This window comes from Melozone crissalis, unplaced genomic scaffold, assembly GCF_028551555.1.
Source record: "Melozone crissalis strain CALT ecotype California unplaced genomic scaffold, PUWL_Pcris_2 ptg000066l_1, whole genome shotgun sequence".
NCBI lineage: Eukaryota > Metazoa > Chordata > Aves > Passeriformes > Passerellidae > Melozone > Melozone crissalis.
This window is the reverse complement of record NW_026535844.1, coordinates 8,629,490-8,650,699: the sequence shown is the minus strand read 5'-3', so window position 1 is coordinate 8,650,699 and position 21,210 is coordinate 8,629,490. Positions and strand designations below refer to the sequence as shown.

At 44.5% G+C, this 21,210-nt stretch overlaps 1 protein-coding gene across 1 annotated transcript; it reads left to right on the top strand.

Annotated features, from left to right (window-relative positions):
* Positions 1 to 2,610: 2,610 nt before the first annotated feature.
* LOC128945578 (uncharacterized) lies at positions 2,611 to 12,371 on the top strand. Its single transcript, XM_054289314.1, has 3 exons — positions 2,611 to 3,477; positions 11,285 to 11,445; positions 12,317 to 12,371. The coding sequence occupies exons 1-3, from the start codon at positions 2,611 to 2,613 to the stop codon at positions 12,369 to 12,371; spliced, it is 1,083 nt and encodes a 360-aa protein (XP_054145289.1).
* Positions 12,372 to 21,210: the final 8,839 nt, after the last annotated feature.

Below are 21,210 nucleotides of genomic sequence, written 5' to 3'. Positions count from 1 at the left end.
TGTGTTGCAAAATCCTGTTGTCCTCAGAATACACAAGAGTATTCTGCTCTTGTGGTAGGGGGATGATAACATTTTGCCTCATCATGGGGTGTTGGAAGAATAAATCAAAAATGCTCTGTGGTTTGCAGGACCTGACAGTGCTGAGAGCAATGGTTTGCAGCCTAGAACAGATAAAAAATTTTTGTAAAACATGTTGCTAGTGACCACAGTAAGGGGAGAGCAAAGAACTGTTGTTGGCATCCCACAGAGGGTCAAAAATTTCATCTTATTTTCTGTTCTTTCTACTCCAGCCAAACCCTCACATTGCAGCTTTTGTAGTCCCAAAAGATATGCAGTAAAGCATCTGACATGTCCTTCTGTACGTAGCAAAACCTCATTTTAATATGCTGCTTCCTGATTTTAGACAAAACAATATTTGTGTAGGCCAGGGTGAAACCGGTTAAGCAAGAAAAAACAGGGGCAGATTGAAAGAAGTGAGAGAATCTCCAGTCAAAGGAAAGCATGGCATGATTAATAAGTGAGAACAATCAGTCTGTGGGAAAGAACTACCATTGCATATAGTAATTCCTGGTAAGAGTGACAGCTGTATAGTTTGTTCCTAAAAGTAACTGCAGGAAATGCAACTGCTCTCCTCCTGACTCTTGGTGGTTTTGTTGGCCAGCTGGGTAGTGATGCCATCAGAAGAGCCTGTAAGCCTTGTATTTTTCATGCAGATACAACATTTTGTGTCTGGCTGCCAAGAGGTGTTTGCAGCTGAGCAGGTAGATCCTCTTGACTCCAAATCAAAGTGACTCAGTTCCACCTCCTCTTTCCAAGCCCTGGCATCCAGCTCCCTCTTACAGCTGATGTTTTGCTATATGTGAAGCTGCAAACCAGTCACCCTATTCCTTATCTTCAGGTCAGGGTCCTTCATACATATCCCAAAAGTGGAAGAAAAACAACAGAGCCCAGCACAGGCAGCTCCTGATGAGTTTTCCTGGCTAATGTCTTTTTCTTGTCCCTCATCACAGCAACATCCTGGTGTTGTATTGCTGAGGTCTAGCACTGACTGTCCCAAACATGGCTCTTGGTACTAAGAAGATGCTTGTGAATTCTGCTGAGGGAGGCAGTGCAATTCTCTATATGATAAACAAATCTTATATAAGGGGTATTAGGACTATGTACCACAAGAAGCCCATCAGATTATTTATCACTGACTGCCCTTCATAAAAATCCAGTGTAAAATATTAAATCAGTGGGTGTCTATGAACAGCAAAGGGCATGTTTCACTGGTATGCCAGGAAATTCTCAAGATCAAACAAAGGGAATTCAAATAAAGTAGAAAATGATCCATGTAAGAGTTAGCTTAGCCTTCATGAGTACAAGTCTCCCTTATCTAATACTTTGCAGAAAGCAAGCTGGAGGAGGTAAAGATGGGTTATTTCTGAAACAGGGAGCTTCTGGGTTACCGCAAAGGAGAACCGCACAGCACAGCTTTCCCTGATCCACTCCTGGTGGGGTGGATCCTGGGCTTCCCTGCCCACCTAGGGACATTTACATTATTGGCGGTGAGTTTGTGAAGCTGATGCTGGTCTGATTCAGGCAAAAAGAAAGAGGAGAAGGGAATTAAGTAGAAAGTAAGATATCCAGAAAAGTGTATGCATTGTAGCCCTCTGAGGCACTCTGGGGTGAACACTAAGGGAAAAGATACCAGGGAAACAAGTTTTGTTCTGCATCAATTCTTGGTTCCAAATTCACAAACATACGTACTTGGAGCTGAGATCTGCAGTTTGCTAAAAGGTAGATGCAGAACTTTCACACTGGCTCTCATGCCATCGTGACCCAAATGTTTGCACTATGAAATATTATATTCAGAAAAACAGTAAGAAAAACCTGGGAGCAGATCTCTGACCCTTGAAGATCAACCTTTCATCCAGAGACTGTTCTATCACATTACTCTGTAAAATAATTGTGACTTGAAAACAAGTCTTGTTTGTGTGCAAAAGCTCTCGAGCAAGGCTGCCCCCATCTCTTTTGTCTTTACAAATAAGGTAGGAGCTCACTTTAAAGACATTACTTCATAGATAAAACCATATAGAGAGTGAAAAGATCTACAGTGCTTTTTACACTTGCTTTTTTAATCAGAACTTGATTTTTGTCATGTGTATGTGAGCAGAGAATACTGCAGAGAATACCAGGGAGTTGTCAAATTGCTTGTTGCAACCCAAAATTCACTTAAGCCTCTGGGAAGAGTGATTTCATTTTACTCTTTTTCCTGCTGGTTCAGAATACATTTAATTGGAAAAAAATATTTGAGTCTTAAATTAATGTCCATCAGGCTGAAAGAACATGTTCATCTCTCCATCTATATGCAGATAATTACTAAAATGTTACCTGCCTACATATGTTGTTTTTTACCTATCAAATCAGAACTGTGCTTTTATGAGCCTCCCTGGAGGACTCTGAGGCTGTGAAACACAAGCTTTTTGTTGCAGCAAAGCCCACAAGAAAGCTTCATATAGCTCAAGAAAAACAAATTAGGGCTGTCCCCCTCTACCACCTTGGTATAGGCAGTTTTACATTCCACATCCCTCAGGGGATGCATAAGACACTTGAGTTTTGTAGCCTCCTATGACCTTCTACTTGTTTTCAGCAGGTAAGAAGAGTCCACCTGTTGAGGACAAAGTTGTGTTAACACACATGAAGATTCTGAGCAATGAAGGAATTCAAAACCCAGGGTTAATTCCAGAGGCTCCAGCCGACACAGCCTGCACAGAGGAGTCCCATCTTCCCGGTGCCAGTGTCCCACCAGACTGCTTGGGAGGTCCAGGTGCAGCAGCCACGGCAGCAGATGCGGATGGCCCGGCAAGCAGTGACTGCGCAGCCGCCCTGCCTGACCCCAGCGCCCTCGGGTCCAAGTGCCGGCTCCACAGATTCTCCAAATTCGAATCTGAGGACTCGGGGGTTGAGTTGCCAAGTGGTGCTAATTCTCCATCAACGCCTACAGGCTCAGAGAAGAGCTTTGTGCTTCACAGCAGAGACCCATTTTGTGACTCGGGTGTGCTCAGCACCTCTTCTTCTCCAGAAATTGACCATCAGTTAATGAGAACATGTAAAGAACATGCCAGGAAAGTTAGCCTACAAGATCCAGAGAGCAAAAAGCAAGATGATTACTACAGTCAGGAGGCAGATGCTGTGCAGGATCCTACACCTTCCCTTGAAGACTTCAATGACGCTCAGGAAGAAAGTCCTGATGAACATTTTCACCAGGATGACAAGCAGTCTCCAGAAAAGGAACCTGCTGCAGAGATGGACCTTTCCAGAGAAAGCACTCTTTCCACACCAGGTCCCATAGAAGAGCCAAAGACAATTGCTGACAATTTTCCAGAGAATTTTGGCAGCATGCAAGACCTTCAGATCCATGAACATCAGCTGAAGAAGTGCCCCACAAGTGACAGCCTGGATGAATACATGGATGAATGCTGTAGACTGAGTGAGGTAAGAAACATGTGAACTTAATCTTAAATCTAGGCCTGCCCAAACACCCCAGTCAGAGTTCAAGTCCTATTTGTCACAAATTAGACACATCTGAGTGAGTTTAGAATATCTCCCCTGAAACTTGTAAGCAGTAAAAAAATAGTATTTGATTTTAAATGTTTCTTTTCTTACCAGTAAAATTCTGAATTAATTTGTGAATATCAGGTCTGGGTAAGGAAGAAAAACAACTCCTTGAGATCTGGTGTTTATAAAAGCTCTAGATAAGAGGATGGACTTGATTCTGGTCTCAAAATGAAGATTATGAAGTTAAGTCATCATCCTCTGATACATGGGGTGGAGGTCAGAACATAGGTTTATTTTCAAGACGAGGTTATTCTTGTCTCTGGGAATAGCTGGCTTGCTTTTGGGGCACTGAAATTTGTAAAGAATTTGTCTGAGGGTTAATTAATTTCTGCCCAGGCCTGTTGTGCCCTGTTGAGTCAACTGTCTCAAATAATGCACGAGCAGGGAGCTAATTCATAAATTCAGATTTTTGTCGGGCTGGAGTTGGAGATGCCATTTTAACTTGCCGGCATAGCTGTGATGAACCAAACTGCAAAGACCAAATTTCAGCAGGTTGTCTCACTCCTTACTCCCTCTCCTTCCCCTTGCTGGTACCTTGTGCCACTGACAAGAGAATAAAAAGCCCTTCTGTGCACCTTCTCCCATAGCAGGTGCTGGTAAGGGCTCCCCCCTGCTCTTTGCCTGAAGCCTCATGCTGCTGAAGTGAGGACAGATCACTGCAGTGGGTTCCAGGAACCAGGAAAACAAAGATCTCAGTGGGGAGCTGATTCTTGACAGAGAGAGAGACCAGAGAGCCCCATGAGCAAAGGAAAGGAAAAAGGAGAAAGGCAGACTAGGTCAAGAGGGTCACAAAGACAAAAGTATCAAATGGTGCCTAGCAGGGATTTGTTTTGGGGGTGTTCATTGTGGTAATAGTGATGAATTCGAATTGGAGATGGGTGGGAGTAAGCCAAGCAACAAGTGATGTGTGCTGTGCAAATAATTTAACCATGACCATGCTGCCCTGAACAATTGGGCACTGGACTTCCTTCTAGCATGCCAAAACCTTTCGAGCAGTGAGGAAGGTCAGAGATGTCTCATCTCTGTTAACTTTGCTTATCAAAGAAGTACAAGCAACACACAACCCATCTGAGCAGTGTTTTCCTCCCCAGAGCTATCTCAAACATGGCAGAAGACAGATGTCTATTTTGCACAGATCCCAAACAGATCTGGCCATTTGGCAGAGAGTTCAAGAAAAGATGAGAGCAGCAGAATCTGACCATAAGGAAACTTCATTTAAAAAGTTACCTAAATTCTCTGTTGTACTCTGGAGAGTTTGCACCAGATTTGGTCTTGTCGACAGCTCTGTATGCCTGTGAAATTCCTTTAAACCCTTAGTGAAATGGAGCGTCAGTTTACCAAAGCAAAGCATTTAAATAAACAAGAGAATAAATCAGAAAGAAGCTGAAGAGGAAATTAAGCTCTTGGTGGCTTATCTCCCCTCCTTTTTAATATCCCCACTGGCTGAGTACTAAAGCCCTGTGCCCTAGAGCACTTTTCTTTGTTTTTTGAGCTATGTAAATACAGCTGTGACCTAGATGCTGGGGAAGTTTGTCCCTCTTCACAGCACACCCCCAGGCTGATGTATCTCAAGAGCAGCATTCCTCAAACTCCTGGCATGCCAGGTAGCCCGAAGTTGACTGGGACAAGAAATGCCCATGGACTGCTGCACAGCCCTGCAGCAGCTGCTGCACTGTGTGCCTCAGAGCACCAGGGCAGCACCAGGACAGCCTCTGGCAGGTGCAGAGTCTTCTGCCCTCACTAAGCTTACACCAGGCTGACCTGTCCTCACTGTCATACAACAGAGACCTGTTCAGGAGTGAGATCCAGATGATCATCTGACCATACAGCTGACACATGCATCTCAGTTCATCCCATCTGAGGATCTGCTCCAGGCTTTCTCTGTGGTTTTCACATTGGTCTGTCCAAGACACAAAATGGTACTTAGAAACAATCTCTGCTATTGCCTGTTGTCTTCTGAGGGACTAAGATTTCCCTGGAAATGAATCACTGTTGACTGAAAGAAAGCAGGCCAACACAGTGTATTCCCACCCTGCTTGGCAAGAACATGGCAAACCAAATTGCTCCATCAAATCAATTCCTGCATTAAATTAACGTTGACAGAAAGGCAAAAGTGCTTACACTGGCTTATAATTAATGCTCAGTGAGAGCATTATTTAGTTACAGGTGACACCATCTTCCTCAGTTCTATTGATAGTTTTGGGAACTTTGAAGTAACAGAAGAGTAGCTGAGTTTCCCCAGCTTAGCTGGCTTGGCTGTACCAACTGTGCTCACTGGCTCACCACAGCCAAACAAGGATTCAGTCTCTGGATGAAGTTGTCCCTTGATGTCCTCCTGACCATCCCTCACTGCTGAGGCCACTTCCAAGAGAACAGGAAGGAAAATGCTGAAAAAGAGAGACTGGAAATGACCAAATGTTTTGACCACTTGGATTCAGTTGGTGAATGGCTTTGGCTGAAAATATACATCAAATCAGTTCAGTGCAGCATTTTAGACAAAGCTTTCTGATCTTTTGTTTTGAACTGTCATTATTTTGAAATTTGCCTACATTTTGAAAGATGAAAGAAAATGGAAGCTGTCAAACAACAAGAGAAAGAACTTTGAAGCCTAAATAAAAACATTTCCTTTTAAGCTTGAAGTTTGAAGATACATAGCTTTTGATGCTTTTGCTTTACAAACACTTCCTCATGCTCCATAAAGTTTACATTTAAAGTCAGCCCAGCCCAACCCAGCCTCCTAGAAGAAGAAGCATGGGAGCACCATCAGCATTAAGTGAAAAAAAATCATTATTCATGCAGTGCTATTTATCCTGGGCCAAAGCAGTCAAAATGTTTCTCTATAGAGTGGTACAGTTCAGGGGAAGGATAGGGCTACCTGTGATGGTCAGCCCCCTAGCCTGTGCGTGCTGCTCAGAGGAAACCAGAAGCTATCAGCAAGCACAGCCCCTCCTGGACAGCAGGGTGGAGACATCAGAAATACACAACACGATCCCTCTCTTTCCTATTATTCACAAGCCTTTTGGTGCTGTCAGCTACCAGTGACAAATGCTTCCCACTCAGCTCAGCCTGTGGCTGTGTCACTATTTGGTGGCTCTGGGCCCGGGATGGGAGGGTTGTGTTGTAGTGTGTTGTTATAGCCTGTTTTAAACTTCCGGGTCCCTTCCCCAGGTGTGCCAATACCCCTCTTCCCCTTCCCCCCTCGCCCCCTGCTGGGCTGTCAATCACTTTTAACATTCCAGCAAGGCGTCGTGTGATTCGTCACTTTCAAAGGATGCCCCTCAGGCCCAGAGGTCATTGGCCTGTCTAGGTGTCATCCTCCCCTGAGACCCCGCCCCTCCCACCTGGTTGGTGGCTCACCTGTCCCCTCCCCTCCCCCTGCCCCGGGAGCTTAAAAAGGTAATCAGACCATGTGGTCGCCATTCTGTTGGAGCTGTTCCCAAGATTCAGACCTGTGTAACCATGGAATAAACCTCTGGATATAAACCCTCCAGCAGAATCCATCTCCTTTTCCGCTTCACCATTCGCCTGAAGCCTTCCTCCTGAGGTAAACAGAGTTCCTAACAAGCCTGGACTTGTTCAGTGCCCAGCTGCAATCTCCAGCAAGCTAAAGGTATCTCTGGGGTGATACACCACAGTTGCCGCCTTTGGCCTAGCAGCAAGGGACAGACTGGCCCAGGCACAATCTAACTGGTAATATTGGGATTCCTATTTCAATAGGGTTGAAATTCCATTGTTCCCTGTCGGGTGGTGCAGTGACCACCGTGCTGCCTGTACCAGCCATGCTCACAGGGCCAGAGTGCACAGTGAGGGATGCATGGCAAGATGCAGCCTAGTATAACCCAAAACTATGCACAAGAAAAGTGAAGAGCATTGTGTGAAGCACAGAAATCTAAGGCAATGCAAGATACATCAGTGAGCATTTTTCTGAACAAAGAAAACTTCCCCTGCAAACTGCCTGTCATCTTCAGCTCCTGCTGCCAGGTCCAGCCCAGGACAGTTCTCCATTGAGCCCAATTGTAGAAAAGCACATCACATGCATCCAAGTAACAGATAGTGGCTGAAATGAGGCTGGACAAAGTGCTGACCAGATGATCAGACATGCAGATTTTGATTATACATCAGTTGGACAAGAGACTTGAAAGCAACTCTTATTCTTGCAGCTCCCACTGAACTTCAACTCTTTGTAGTTGATCAGATGCTGCAGTGAGCACAATATTCCCCAGAAACAAGAGGACAGGCTCTCACCTCTGTGAGCTGTGCAGCCACAGAGGAAAAGATGTGATTTATGCCAGTCAAAATATTGACTAGAGGACTCTAGATAAGCCAAAGTCCTCCGTGCAGATGCTGATCTGTATTTGTAAGCTTCCTAAGAAATCTGTGGGCCTGCACAACTGTCATGATTTATTGCCAGGGACACACATAGTGAAAACCTGTGCCCAAAACTTGGTCAGGTGAGCACTGACAAGGGCAGAGAACCCTCTTTGGTTACACAGGTGTGCAGTCAATGTAGTACATCTTAACTTCTCAGGGTCAAAAAACCATAACATGAGTAACTCAGCATAGCATAACTGGGAGCCTTTAACTCTGTTTCTTCCAGATGAGGGTCTGGCTCAGTCTCATGCCTAAAAGCAAAATCTGGCATGTATTTGTACATTACATTCTTACTTTCCTAGAGAAGCTTTAACCATGTGATTCATAAATTGTCTTTATGATCCTCCACATCTTCATCTTACAGAAAAGTAGGCAAGATATTTTTCCTTCTTCATAGGCTTCATCATCTCAAAAATGGGCACACAGCTTTTGTTCCAACACTATTTGACAATTACCATGTGGAAAGTAGGACAAATTTCAGTCATGAAGCTTCAGCTAGGAGGACAGAGAATGGAAGAGACATCCCGGAAAATGTTTGCAGTTTTCTTGTGGTTGCTGACTCTTCACTACTTGCATAAAACTGTCTCAGATGCTGAGAGGAAAATATTTAGATGAGAATATGACAGACCAGAGTCTGTGTGCACTTGGCATCACCAAAAGAGAGCTAGGGGTCTTTAGGTATTTCCAGTCTATAAAAAAACAAAGTCTTTGAAGGGTTCCTAGAGAGACTCTCTCTGTGCAGTTGTTTTGGGGGCAACCAGCTAAATTACACAAATATTCTGTATGGAACACTTGCCATATCTGAGCAATCCTAATGCTAACCAGCCCTGTGGCAGGCTGAAGCACACCCCTAAAAGTTTTCACCATTGCATTCTGACCACAGAGGAGGCAGGCCATGCAGAAATGTGCAAGCACTGGAGGCTCTGCCCAAGTTGTGCTTTCTGAGATCACTTCAGTAAAATGCAGATTAATTTGTCATTAAGTAGCCCAAACAGCCTTAAGCAGCCTCTGAAATCTGGCTGTGAAGCAGGGATCTTCAGCATATTGAGTCCAACCTTCAGTCTGGTTTAGATCCTCTACAGGGGTAGATCCACCTTGCCCCAAGACCTGGAGCACCCACTCTACACCTTTTTCCCTCTCATTTTCTGGGCACCTGTATTTACTTTCAGGAGTTAGAATTTACTCTAACTTTTGCTAAAAGCCACGTTTTTTCCATGCTTGTCCCAAACACACCTTTGCTTTCCAGAGCCTTCAGCTCTAGACACAGAGCATGAAAAAGCAGGACCCTCTTCTCTCCTCCCCCTGCCCATTTTGGCCTACACACCCAGCAGCCACAGACATGAAGCAGGACTGTACAACATTAAGCACAGGACAAATACGGAGCAAAAAGAGGGTCTCTAAGTGAAAGAGGTCACCATCAAATGCTTCATTCTTTTTCTCCAAGCTAAGTTAGGGCCAAGTGTTTTATGCCATCCAAGACCTTGTGTGTCCCTTGAAGCCTCCCCTTGTGTTTCCACAGCTATAATGGGTTGGGTTTGGCTCAGTGTCTCCTTAGGGCAGTACAGACATGCCAGCAGTCATGCAGTAGCATACTGGAAGGAAGAGGAGTTGCTAGATGTGCAAAAAGAGGGTGCAGTGTAGCAGAAATCCTATATTTTGGGATAATAAGGAACTACTGACTGTCTATTAGAACAGTATATAAAAATTACTGTTCATTTTGAGACAGCTCAAAATGGCTAAATTTTCAGAAGTTGATACCCATGTACTTTCTGAAAATTATGCTTCTCAAGCTGGGCACCCCCAAATCCCTAGCTGCTTTTAGATTTGTTGGTTCTAGTGCTTTTGATTCAAGCTTTTCCCACCAGATACTACATAGGCTTTGTTCTCCCTTTGGGTCCTGGGGCTGTGTCCCTTCCCATTGCACAGCCACAGTAAATACTCAGTTTTACAGCTGAGTAACTTTTGTCTTGCCACCACTTCTTGCAGGCTCTGCTTGAGAGGAAAATAAAAGTCATTAAATGAATGACTGACTTGGAGTCAACAACCTCTGTCCCAAATTCAGACACAAAAGCATCTGGATTTAATAATACCTGTTTATAAATAACGTTGTATCATCATTTGTTTAAGAAGAAGTAAATACTAATGTTGATTATTTTTGAACACACCATGAGCTTTCTGACATAATGAAAAGACAGGAAGAGTCCCAGGGCTGGCATTTCCCCAAAAATGTAGATTGTTGTGGGAAAGGAGACAGAGTAAGTTTCCTGCTTATGTAGAGGGAACTTATTTCTTGAAGTAAGATAAACTTAGAGCGCTGCTTTTGTAAAGATTGAAGCTTATTTTAGTCACTGATATCACACGCAGATCAGCAGGCAGCGCCAAGGTGGAAGTGAGTCCCTGCGTGTGTTTGTTAGCAGCCCGTTCGACGCAGCCTGAGCGCGGCACAGGGGAGGAAACTCGCTGTGCTTGGGGAGGTCTGGGCACCAGAAATGGTGAGGTGCAGAGCAGGAGGCTGGGAAGCATCATAGCTTTTCTTCTGCCATAGGATTACTCTCCGTCTCCAGCATTGCCCTTGGCTTAGCAGCAGTGAGACTCTGTCAGGTCCTGGTTGAAGAGAAATCAGCAGTAGAGATTATCCTTCCACAGCCAGACAGCAAAGTTGCTCTTGCAAACTTTCTTCAGGCATCTCTTCAAGACTGAGAGTAGCAGCAGGGATGTAAGCTGGGATCCACTAAAGACTAGTGGAAAGACACTCTTTCACTTTGGCAGCTTGATTCAAGTATGTTTCTCTCACAGACACACCAGTGATAAGGACCAGAGCACAGCAGACAAAGTGTACTCCCAAATTGGTCAAAACTCAGCAAATCAATGCAACCTGCAGATACATGTCTTTGGGTAGGAGCTAAGCCCAGCTTCAGTACACAAAAGTGTGACTTGCACTGAGGATTGTGGGCTAATGAGCCATACTATTGCATACAGTTGAACCATATTTGTTGTAAGACTTCTGATGCCAGTAAAACCCAAAAATTAACCTGGGAGGTGGAACTAGAAACAGGCTGTCATGAGGTTTTCCTCTGCATCAGCCTGTGATCAGTCAGAAGAGTCCCTCTGACAGTGGAAATTGCTGAGTAATCCAGAAAAGAGCTTCAGCAAATAATGCTGTAGCTCAAAACTGTGGTAAGACCAAAGCGCCTTGCAAGAGGAAGCCTGACTTTATCACAGGACGTGCCTGTAAGGAGTGTGCAGGGCTCTCAGCTCCTAGTAAGAATTGCTCTCTTGTTACTCCATGGTCCAAGATCTATCGTCATTGCAGGTGAACCAAAGTAACAGCAAAGTGCTGGGATCTGGTCTGGGATACCTAGAACACATCTGCCAACTGATTGAGAAGATTGGGCAGCTTCAGGAGCACAACCTGCGTCTCCAAAAACAAGTGTGCAGGTTGCAGAAAGAGCAGAAGATGAGTCAGATAAAGAGGTAGGCAGATAGTATAGTATCCAAAGCAGATACCATAGTATCTTCCATTGAGTAATACATCTTAAATAATAAACTCAAGGCCCAAACAGAAAGTTCTGTGTGCGGGAAGATGTCAATTTACCACATCCAGCACCCACCTGGACTGGGCACTCTGGTCTTTAGGGAGGCCTCACACACCACAGTGGGTTTACTTTCCTGAGGCTGGGCTTGAGTTTCTGGTCTTATACAATTTGGTTTCCCAAATGTGCTTGCCTCTTTGAGTTAAAAAGCACACTTCTCACCTCATACAGTGGCCTGTTCTAAGTCAGTAATTTTTTCTTCTCTAAGCTGTAAACTTCCCAAGAATGCATCTCCTCTCCTCAATGCTACCAAAACAAAATGCACAGAGCTCCTTAGCAATTGTATTTTGATTTATAAGATCTTACATTTCCTTCTGTTTTCAGACTGTCAAAATTCCAGAATTTTTCACAAAATAGACACAAGGGGAAAGAGAAGCAGCAATACCATGACCCAGCTCCATGCTTTTTTTCACTTCCTGTGCTCCTAAGCTAACAGATGAAAAATCTCTGACATTAAACCATTTCAGTGTTCCCATTTGTCATTTTTATCAGCCAGAGGTAGCTGGAAAATCTGACTGAAATTTGCAAATAATTTCAGAGTCTTCCAACATTTCCATCAGCATTTTTTAGTCCCTGCATATTTTATTAAACTCTCCCCCACCTCTTCTTCAGCCATCACACCAGATTTCTATCTTTTTTCCTCCTCTGCCTTTTTGTTTATTTTAACACTCCCCAAAGGAACAGAAAGGGCTTATCACACTCAGCTATTTCTTCCAAGCTGTGCTGTGGTGAGTCTTTTATTCTCCTGAAAGCGTCATTGTTCCCCTGGTGCTGCTCTCCCACCTGCTGGGACTGGATCTGCAGTAGGTGACTGACTCCTCCTCAGAGCCAAAGCCAAGTTCTGAGTCAGGTTGCAGAGCAGAGTAGCTTGTCATTTCCATGTACCCATCTCTCACACTCAGAGGAATGCAGCCTCCTACATAGAGCCTGGGAATTATTAACATATTTCCTGAAGCTTTACAACTGTGAGTCATTGCTCAAAGTAACTCTTCCAAGCTGCAAAATCAACTGGTGTACATGCCCCCTCCCCAGCTCCCACTGAAATGAAAGGCACTGTGCTTTCATTTAAATATTTGAAACTTTGATCTTTTTGGTACTTCTGAAGGTCTCTCAGCAGTGTCTTCTCAGATGCATTTGTGTCATACTGTTCAGTGGGGAATTGTATTCTCAGATGTAACATTCAGTGCTTGCAGCGTGGTTTAAAAAAATGGACACTCTCAGGTATCCTGTGGAGCCTGGATCTCCTACATCTGAGCAGCTCTCCATCATTTTGTTTTTCAGTCATAGCCCCTCTGAATTGAAGAGGAACACTGGCCATGAAACATGAAGATTGCCATCCATAATTTGGAGGAGTCCAAAGACTCCTTTACAAACCACGTTCACTCTCCATGTAGACTATGAGCATGGAAAGGTTTCCATGTCCCAGACATGGCTAGGGAAGACACAACCCCCAAAACATGGGGTTAGCATGGTATCAAGAGCTGGTCACGAGGACTGTAGATACCCAATGCTCGCAATGCTGTTCTTGAGAGGTGTACAGACATCACCACAGAAATGATGGCTTTGATCCTGGGACACAAAGGGAACACTGCTGCTCCACATCCTTTCTTTACAGGGAAATCTATAATACCATGGGCCAAAACCAGCATCTTTCATCAGATTTGCTAAGCATCTCCCAAAGGTATTGATAATGCAAAGTACTACACTGCTGTAACAACATATGCAGATGAGAAGTGACATTGAAACTGTCAGTTTCTTGGGGGTCTCTAGAGGTGCTAAACTGGTGTTGGCCTGTCCTGGTTCCAACACCAGTAAACAGTTTGGTTCCCTTTCTGCTTCAGCTGGATAAAGTTCTCCTTCCTTCCTACCCTACTAAACTCTTCTGCAACAGGGTTGTGCAAGGTACAAGAAAATCTCCCCTTCCTCACCCCACCAGCAACAGCAGAAGTACACTGACTGAAATACCACATACAGTCCATTTGGCCGGTAACACGCAAGAAAACTGTGGCATCCCATCAATAAAAATACAAGATATTGTTGTCTGTGCATACTCCAAAGCAAATAACATCTTAAAATATGAGTCATTGTTGTAACTGATCTGTTTATTTACACTGATGCCTCTGAGCAGCTCTCTGTTTAGAAACTCATATTCAATTCCTTCTGGGAAACAAACTGAAAAGATGCTGAGTATCAGGCAATTTAAGTTAAATGCTAATGAAGCCATGAAAGCTCTGTGTTACTAACTACAGGCTGTTCAGCATTTTAGAGAATTAAATAATTTGTCTGGGTTCTGGTGGGTCCTAGGACAAGGATGGACATCCCTGGGCTGGAATGTTTACAATTCCTCTGGAGTGTCACATCATCCATTACCTTGGGTTGTTGCAGTCTGAGAGCCTGCATACTTTCTTTTTGTCTGGTACAGGAATACATTCTGCAGCATTGCTCCTGTGGAGCTGCCAGTATCTTCCTTAAGTCATATCAAGACATGGAAACAAATTTTGCTGGGAGGAGCAGACCTCACAGCCTTTTGGTTCAGACTGGAAACCCTTCTGATCTTTCCATCATCCCAGAAATAGGAGCAAACACCGAGAAGCTGAGCAGCTGCAATGGCGAGTTCAAATACCTCTAACATGCCCTCCCGTTTGCCACCACTTGGTCAAACAAGCAGATCAGCCACTTTCTTTTCCCAAGGAAAGACAGTTGGGAACCGAGCAAGGTTTTAGTAGAACTAAACCCTAGCTGAAATCCAAGAGAAGCAATTTAAAATACTCTCTCTGTACCTAGGATTTTAACACTGGCTGCTTCATGTGTGTGAATTGAGGTTTTTGCTTTGCAGCTGCAGCTGTAAAGATTAGGACAAGTGAATTATAAAATAGATCTCTTGGAAAATTAGCAGGCCTGAATGGGACCATTAGTGGAGCCCCCTTCCACCCAGGCAAGGTAGGATTTGATCTAAGATGGAAAACCTTATGCATGTTGTTAGTCGTCTACTCTCTCACGTAGGCACGGAACAAATTCCTGGAGGGTGACTTATTCTATAGAACAAGTGGAAATAAGCCCCAGCTGCAAAGCCTGGATCCAGAGATCAGCTTTTCCAGATGGCTGAGAAACTGGGCTCAGCCTACTGATGATAAAGCCAGATGAAAAGTCTGCTAGTCTGTCACTAAATGAGCCTGATCAGTTTATTTCAAACCTTGGATTTCAGCTTTTTTCTAATACCTGGTGAAACATAGAACAACTTCATTGCAGGATTGAGTCAGAGCCTTTGGGATCACATGGGGTCTTATCCCATCTTTAAGTCCTTAGGGTTCTCATCCCATCTGAAGTCATAACTTGCTGCCAGCACTGCCCAGAGGCCAACCTAGCAGGACACTGCCAAGAAATAAGCCTTTGCATTTCATTGCAGGAAGTGAGAGATATCTGGAATCAGGAAAGAGCCAGCCGACGATGGGGCTCAGGAAGTCAGCAAACAATAAGAACAACAAGGAGAATGAGTTCAGGGTAGTTGGGAGTATGGCAGAGGGACAGGCTTTTCTGTCAAGGGACCCTGCAGTAAGAAAGGTGAGTGATAAGCTTGGAACCTAACTCTGAGTGGGACCTGTGGGAGAAGCAGAGAGAAGTTCTGCTCAGGCAGATGATAGTGAGGTGCCAGGACAGCAAGCCAGCCTTGTCTGCTACTGAGTGGAACTGGGCCAGCGAGGGTTAGGGGGATCTGTGTCTCTCTACTCCCAGCCTTAAATGAAGAAGGACTATGTCTATATGCCAAGAAAGGCACAAATGGATCACTGGTGCAGGGGAGAGGAGCACTGCAGACAGCAGCACGGGGTGCTCATTCAACCTCACCAGCTCCAAATAACTTACTGTGTGGACTCAGCCATAAGTGTCTCCACTAATGATGCTAGTGAGATTAAACCAAGTTTTCATTAACACTAATAAAAATTTTAATGGATCAATCCTTAGCTGGTCACACTTATTACCAGACTGGCAGCATATCAATGTAATTAGCTCCAGTCCTCAAAGCATGTTCCAGGGAATGTGTTTCAGCAAATCTGTGTCACTGAAGTCCAAGAGAGTGAGGATGAATGCTTTCTTCTCCCTTTCTTTCCCATTGTTTGTGCCTGCCTCAGCACTTTCATGTTCTGGTGGGGTTCAGAAGTGCTGAAATGCCAGAGCAGAGACTCTAATCAGAGTATTCCCAGCCCTGCAAACAGTAAAGAGGAAGGAGTAGGTCTCTCATGGGAAAGACCTCATGAAATTTCCACCCTTAAGTTGCAAATGGGTCACAAACACTTCAATGAACTTCAGAACCCAAATTAAGGCTGAGGCCTGAAAGGTGCTCCATGCTCTGCCCTGTGTCCAGCCAGCTTTCGGAGCATTTTAAGCATGTGGGAACTTCTGATGACTTTACAGGACCACAGAATTGAGATCCATGCTCTTTAACCTGAATCCTCATCCTCTCTTGTTACATCACACCTTAGTATTGTCACTTAGTATTGGATTTTGTACCCTGAACATGAAAGGCTCCGTTTATTCCTGCAGTGCAGGTATTGTAGGAATTCTGTATGGGGAATTCTGTACTGTATGGGAATTCTGTCTCTTACACTCATGCCCAGGCTACTAGGTACTAGACACATAAACTGGCAGTTTAAATACAAAAGAGAGGTGAGAGGTGGAAGTAGAAAGAAGGGATTATCACACTTGTGGGGGACTGAGTCTAAAAAGAAATGAAGGACTCAACCAAGCCTATGAGTACATTCCAGTGCAGAGCTGAAAACAGAGAACAGTCTGTTGCAAATGCTGTGAGTTGGTCTCGCTGTCCTGTTATTTATCAACGTATTTCCCTTTTGTTTTTAGGCTCTGGATGTCAGCAAGAACATCTCGGTATGTACTGCCTTTGCAGAATATATTTAACTTGTGTCTACATTATCAGTGAGTAAGCCCGTGTAGTGCACACCATTGTATGAACAAAAGAGTTTACTCACCCCCAAAGTTTACTCTCATGGACGACAGGAACATCAGCTGCTCAGGCTTTCTGCGGTATCAGCAGTGCTTGCTTGTCCAAGACATCACCAGCACAACGAGGGACTAACTGCCGAGGCCTCAAAACCCTTCAACAGCATACATTAATCCTAGCAGTAAACACAGAGGTTTGCTATTTCCTTGAGTAAACAGTCTTGCTTACAGGCAATTAACTCAGTAGCATTGAATCAGGTGTTGCAGTTCTCAGCTGAGCCATGGCCTCATCTGAAGTTTCGAACTGAAAACTTTGCAGATTCCCAAGAAGAACTATTGCAATAGGCATTGCTGGGGCTGGTAAGTGTGGCTGGGCAGCTGCCGGGTTGTGCTCTCAAGGTGGCCACAACTCCTGTAGTAATGGCTCTGCTGGTGGCACAGCAGCACCAGCACACAGTGAGGAGGAACCTCGGGACACGGCAAAACAATGTCAGGAACATGACAATGATTTGAGAAATTCACTGAAATGGGAATAATTTCTCTCCGTTATGCTAGTTCTGGTACATGATAATTTTTGTTCTGTTCCCCAGGTTTTCCAGTCATCACTTTAGGAAATGTAAAACAATATTGGAAAAAAGAAATTAATTTTTTTTTATTCAGAGCTCCATTTAGTTCACGGGTCCAGATAAGCCCAGGCTGGAGGGACCAAAGATTAGAGATGGCCTCCTGAGACTCCCTGACCTCCTGATAATCTCTATTAGCATTTCAAATGTAAGGCCAATAGCTGTGGCTTGCAGGGAAACAAAGGCTTGATCTCCTGATTCCGTGTTCCACAAAAGCTACCACCTTAAAAAAGGTCGATACCAATGCACCTGGCCTAGTAGAAAGGATAAGACAGTCAAACTGCCTTTTTGGGTTTCATTATAAAGGCCCCCTGCATGCAGGTAGGTAGGTAGGAAACAAATCCAATTTTCTCCTTTAGCATAGCATAACAATAGAGTAAAATGTGCTCTTAGGCAGCTATTCAGCATTCACCAGTGAGGGCATCTCACTCTCTTAAATACTAAATCAGAAAGAACAGCAGAGTCCTAGGCAGAGAAATGTTACCAAGCAAAATATGAAAAAGATGGTATTACTCAGAGTTCATCAATCTTGTCTCCTTGTCATATACAGGTGCAGACCGGCCACTGGGCATCACTGCAGTGTTAAAAATTCTTTTGTGGGCCCTGACCCCTATCTGTCTGAAATAAAGAAATTTCCCTTTTCCCACTACCCTGGAATATCCCAAAGCATCATGTGTTGACCAGATGAAGTTTGCCAGCAACTTGCCTCTGGTCTTTTAAGTTGTGGTTTCTTTTTGCTCCCTAGAGTGAGAGCCATGCTTGGAGGAGAATGAGAGATCTTATGAGGAAGACAAGGTTGACAAACCAGAACAAGCTGGGGCTGTCTTCTCCTGCTCTGAAGAGATCCTGCCCACAGTTGTATAGGTGAGAGGATACTGTGGGAGATTTTCACTTAGTGTTGGGAGGAGGTGGTAGAAGCTTTAGCTCTGGTTGTTGCTGTCTGGAGAAGACCACTCCTTAACTTATTTCCATTCCATATGCTGGTCCTGGCTAGCAGTAGTGTGTGCTTCCTTAGTGCCCAGATGATCCAGAATCCCAAGTGGATGTTACCCATGTGAAAATCATGGAAACATTAGGGTCACTAAAATAAGGGGCTTCTCCCCAGCAGGGCAAGGGGATGATGACAATTAGCCAGACCTGTCTATAGCCTAGTTATTTGTCTTTCTTCTCCCTCCTAAGCATTGCAGTCAGCACTAATGTTCTCTTTTGTCCACTTTCCCACCTTTCCTCCAGTGGGACCAACCATATTGTACCTGATGTGTGTTGGGATGAGACAGTCAGGATCAGCTGGATGGTTTTGTCAGAGGAAGGAGAGATGAAGTTTGCTGAGTGTGTGCTTATGGGTGGGACCGTTTGTTGCTGTAGATGAATATTTGGGTCAAGTATGAGGTCTTATTTCGATTAAGGGATCCATGCTCCTCCCTTGGGCAACTTTGTCTAGCAGGTTGGCTGTAGCCTGGCCTCTGAACTAAACTGTGTTGTGCACGTCCATCTGACAGTTCTGCTTGCACAGATATTCCCTGTGCACTTGCCAAGTCCTCCCAGCTAGTCTGGTGAATGTGGAGTGTTTATGCGTGTAATCAGGTAACAGGAAGAGCCTGGGTATCTTAGTCACCAAAGCAGGATCATTACATGGAACTGTGCACCTCCCTGTATGTTTTTTCAGCTGAGGTCTCAGTAACCTCCAGCGGAACAGCTCAAATGTGCTTAAGTCCTCCTCCAGTTTTAGAGGGGGTGATGGTGGGGAAACAGCAGTTGTTTAAGCACTCAGGAATGTCCTATTGTTCCCCTTAAGACAGCCTCTACCTACCTTACAAAAAGCATAAGGGAACTGGGAATCTTATAATCACAGCTGGAAAAAAAAATCCTCTGTAATACATGGAGTGATTTTTCCAGCTGGGAAAAGGTTGGTTGGGGCCCAAGCATATGTAACAGGAGAGCTTCCTCCTATTGTTTGGGAAACTGAAAGAAACACAAAGCAGAGAAGAGATCAAAGAGTTCCATCTAAAATAGATGGTGAACCAGCTGGGGAAAAAATACAAACTCCTGTGAACCTTCCCTCTAAACCTGAATAGAACCAGCACTTTTATTTCAGTTTCAGAAAAGTTCTGTCTCTGTAACTTTCACTACACTACCCTACACTAAGAATCATACCAGCCTCTTACACACAGCTCTGCACCAAAAGGCACAGTGCCTGCAGGGGACTCTCCCACAGAATACACACCCAGAGCTCCCTGCCACTTTGGGATGGTTCAGTAACCCAACAAAGGGCAGCAGAGGCTTGACTCTCACAGCCCCTTCAGCATCCCCACAGTCATCTGAGCTCTCTAAGCAATTATTTCTGTTTCCCTTACTGGGGCAAAGGAAAGTTCCAGTAGCAAACAGGAGGTGTTTAGGTCTTGGCTTACACGCACACAGTTAAGACCAGTGCCAGAGCACCCTGCCTGGTGCACTGAGGTGTGGTTTAAATTACTCCTCTAACTGCCCAGTTAAATAACATTACAGACTGCTACTAAAGACTTGTCATGAGGCACATTATGAGCTGACACTCAGCTTTCCCAGACAGACCTCCACCTGTACCAAGGTCATTTAGTTGCCAGAAGCCTGCTCCAAAGTAAGAGGCTGTTTGACCTGTCTTCAGATGACGTTTTTTTCCTGCCCATGATCTCCTTCTCCCTCCCACCATACAACTCGGAAAAGTCTTTTCATCTAGTTAGATTTTGAAAGCACACAAGAAGAAGATCACTGGTTGTCCTAACAGTAGCAGGGAAAAGCATTTCTACTAGAAAAATAAAAACATAAGATTACTCTTGAAGTTTCTTGGAATAGGAAAGGAGGTAAAACACAGATCCCACTGCTCATTAACACACTCCAATCACACAGGATCAACAGAACCTAATTAAAAAGGTCTACTGCCTCAAGCAAGTTACTGATCAGTTCTTTTCTTCCACGTATAAGTGCTAATCCTCCCTTTTAAAGGCCCCAAAGCAATACAATTAAGGCTTCTCTCCTGCCCTTAACAGGAAGAATTTATAATTAAGCCTTAGAGGAAAAAAGGGAAAAGTATTTTTCCTTCCCCTCAAGGACTACCCCATCAGCTTTAAGCAGATCTCGGTGTAAGTGCAAGCACCAGAGCTGCCCCAGGCTGGGCAGGAAGGAGGAGGTGGAGTCCTGTTTCCCCTCTACTGCCCAGAGAGCTCTGCTGTACTGTTTTCAGCCAGGACTTCAGAAAGCCAAGAGGGATGCTGCCCAGCTGCTGGGACTGACAACAGCACACTGAACCACCCCTGATGTTCAAAAAGGCAAGGCTTTTTTCTCATCTAAAAGAAACAAGTTAAAAATTAGGAAAAACACTTGTATGCTAACAGCGATGTCAAATTAGCCTTGATCCAAGACCTTTGAAGACTCCTAATTGCCTGTTGTCACATTAAAGCTTAAGAGTAGCTCTAAGTAAAGTTAGATGTTTTTCCCCCTGAATTTCTGACCACCTAGGCCCTTTTATTTTTTTTCCAGTTGATATGAAGTTTCCATGTTCTCATTCACCAGAAAAATGCCACCTACCCTTTTCTGTTTCTAGGGCAAGAAAGGCAAGTTCATGCACAGCATCATTAGCAAGGCCCATTTGTGTAGTGCTTTGGCATCCTTGTTTTCCAGTCCTGCCACATGAGCACAGCCGTACCTTACCTAGTGACTTAGGGACAAGTGGGCAAGTCCCAGCTCCTCAGCAGAGTCAAAATAACTGCTCTGCATCTCCAGAGAAGCAGCTGCAGGATCTGCATTGAGTGAGCTTGGAGCTTAGGTCACTACTTTTGAAAGCCACTATATTCATTAACAGAAATGTCAACATCTCCCAGCAGCAATCCTGCCTCAGTCTGCAGCCCAGGCCTTGACAAGGTCTCCAGTTTGTCTATGGCAGACCAGTAACACCAAACAGAGAAGAATTCCAGAGTGAGATGAATTCAGAGCATTTGGAAAGCTTGCACAGCCACTGGGGTAGTTTTTGCCTTGCAAATACAGCTAGGGTCTCCAGGGGAAGGGGTCCCACCAAACAAATTGGTTTGACAGTCACT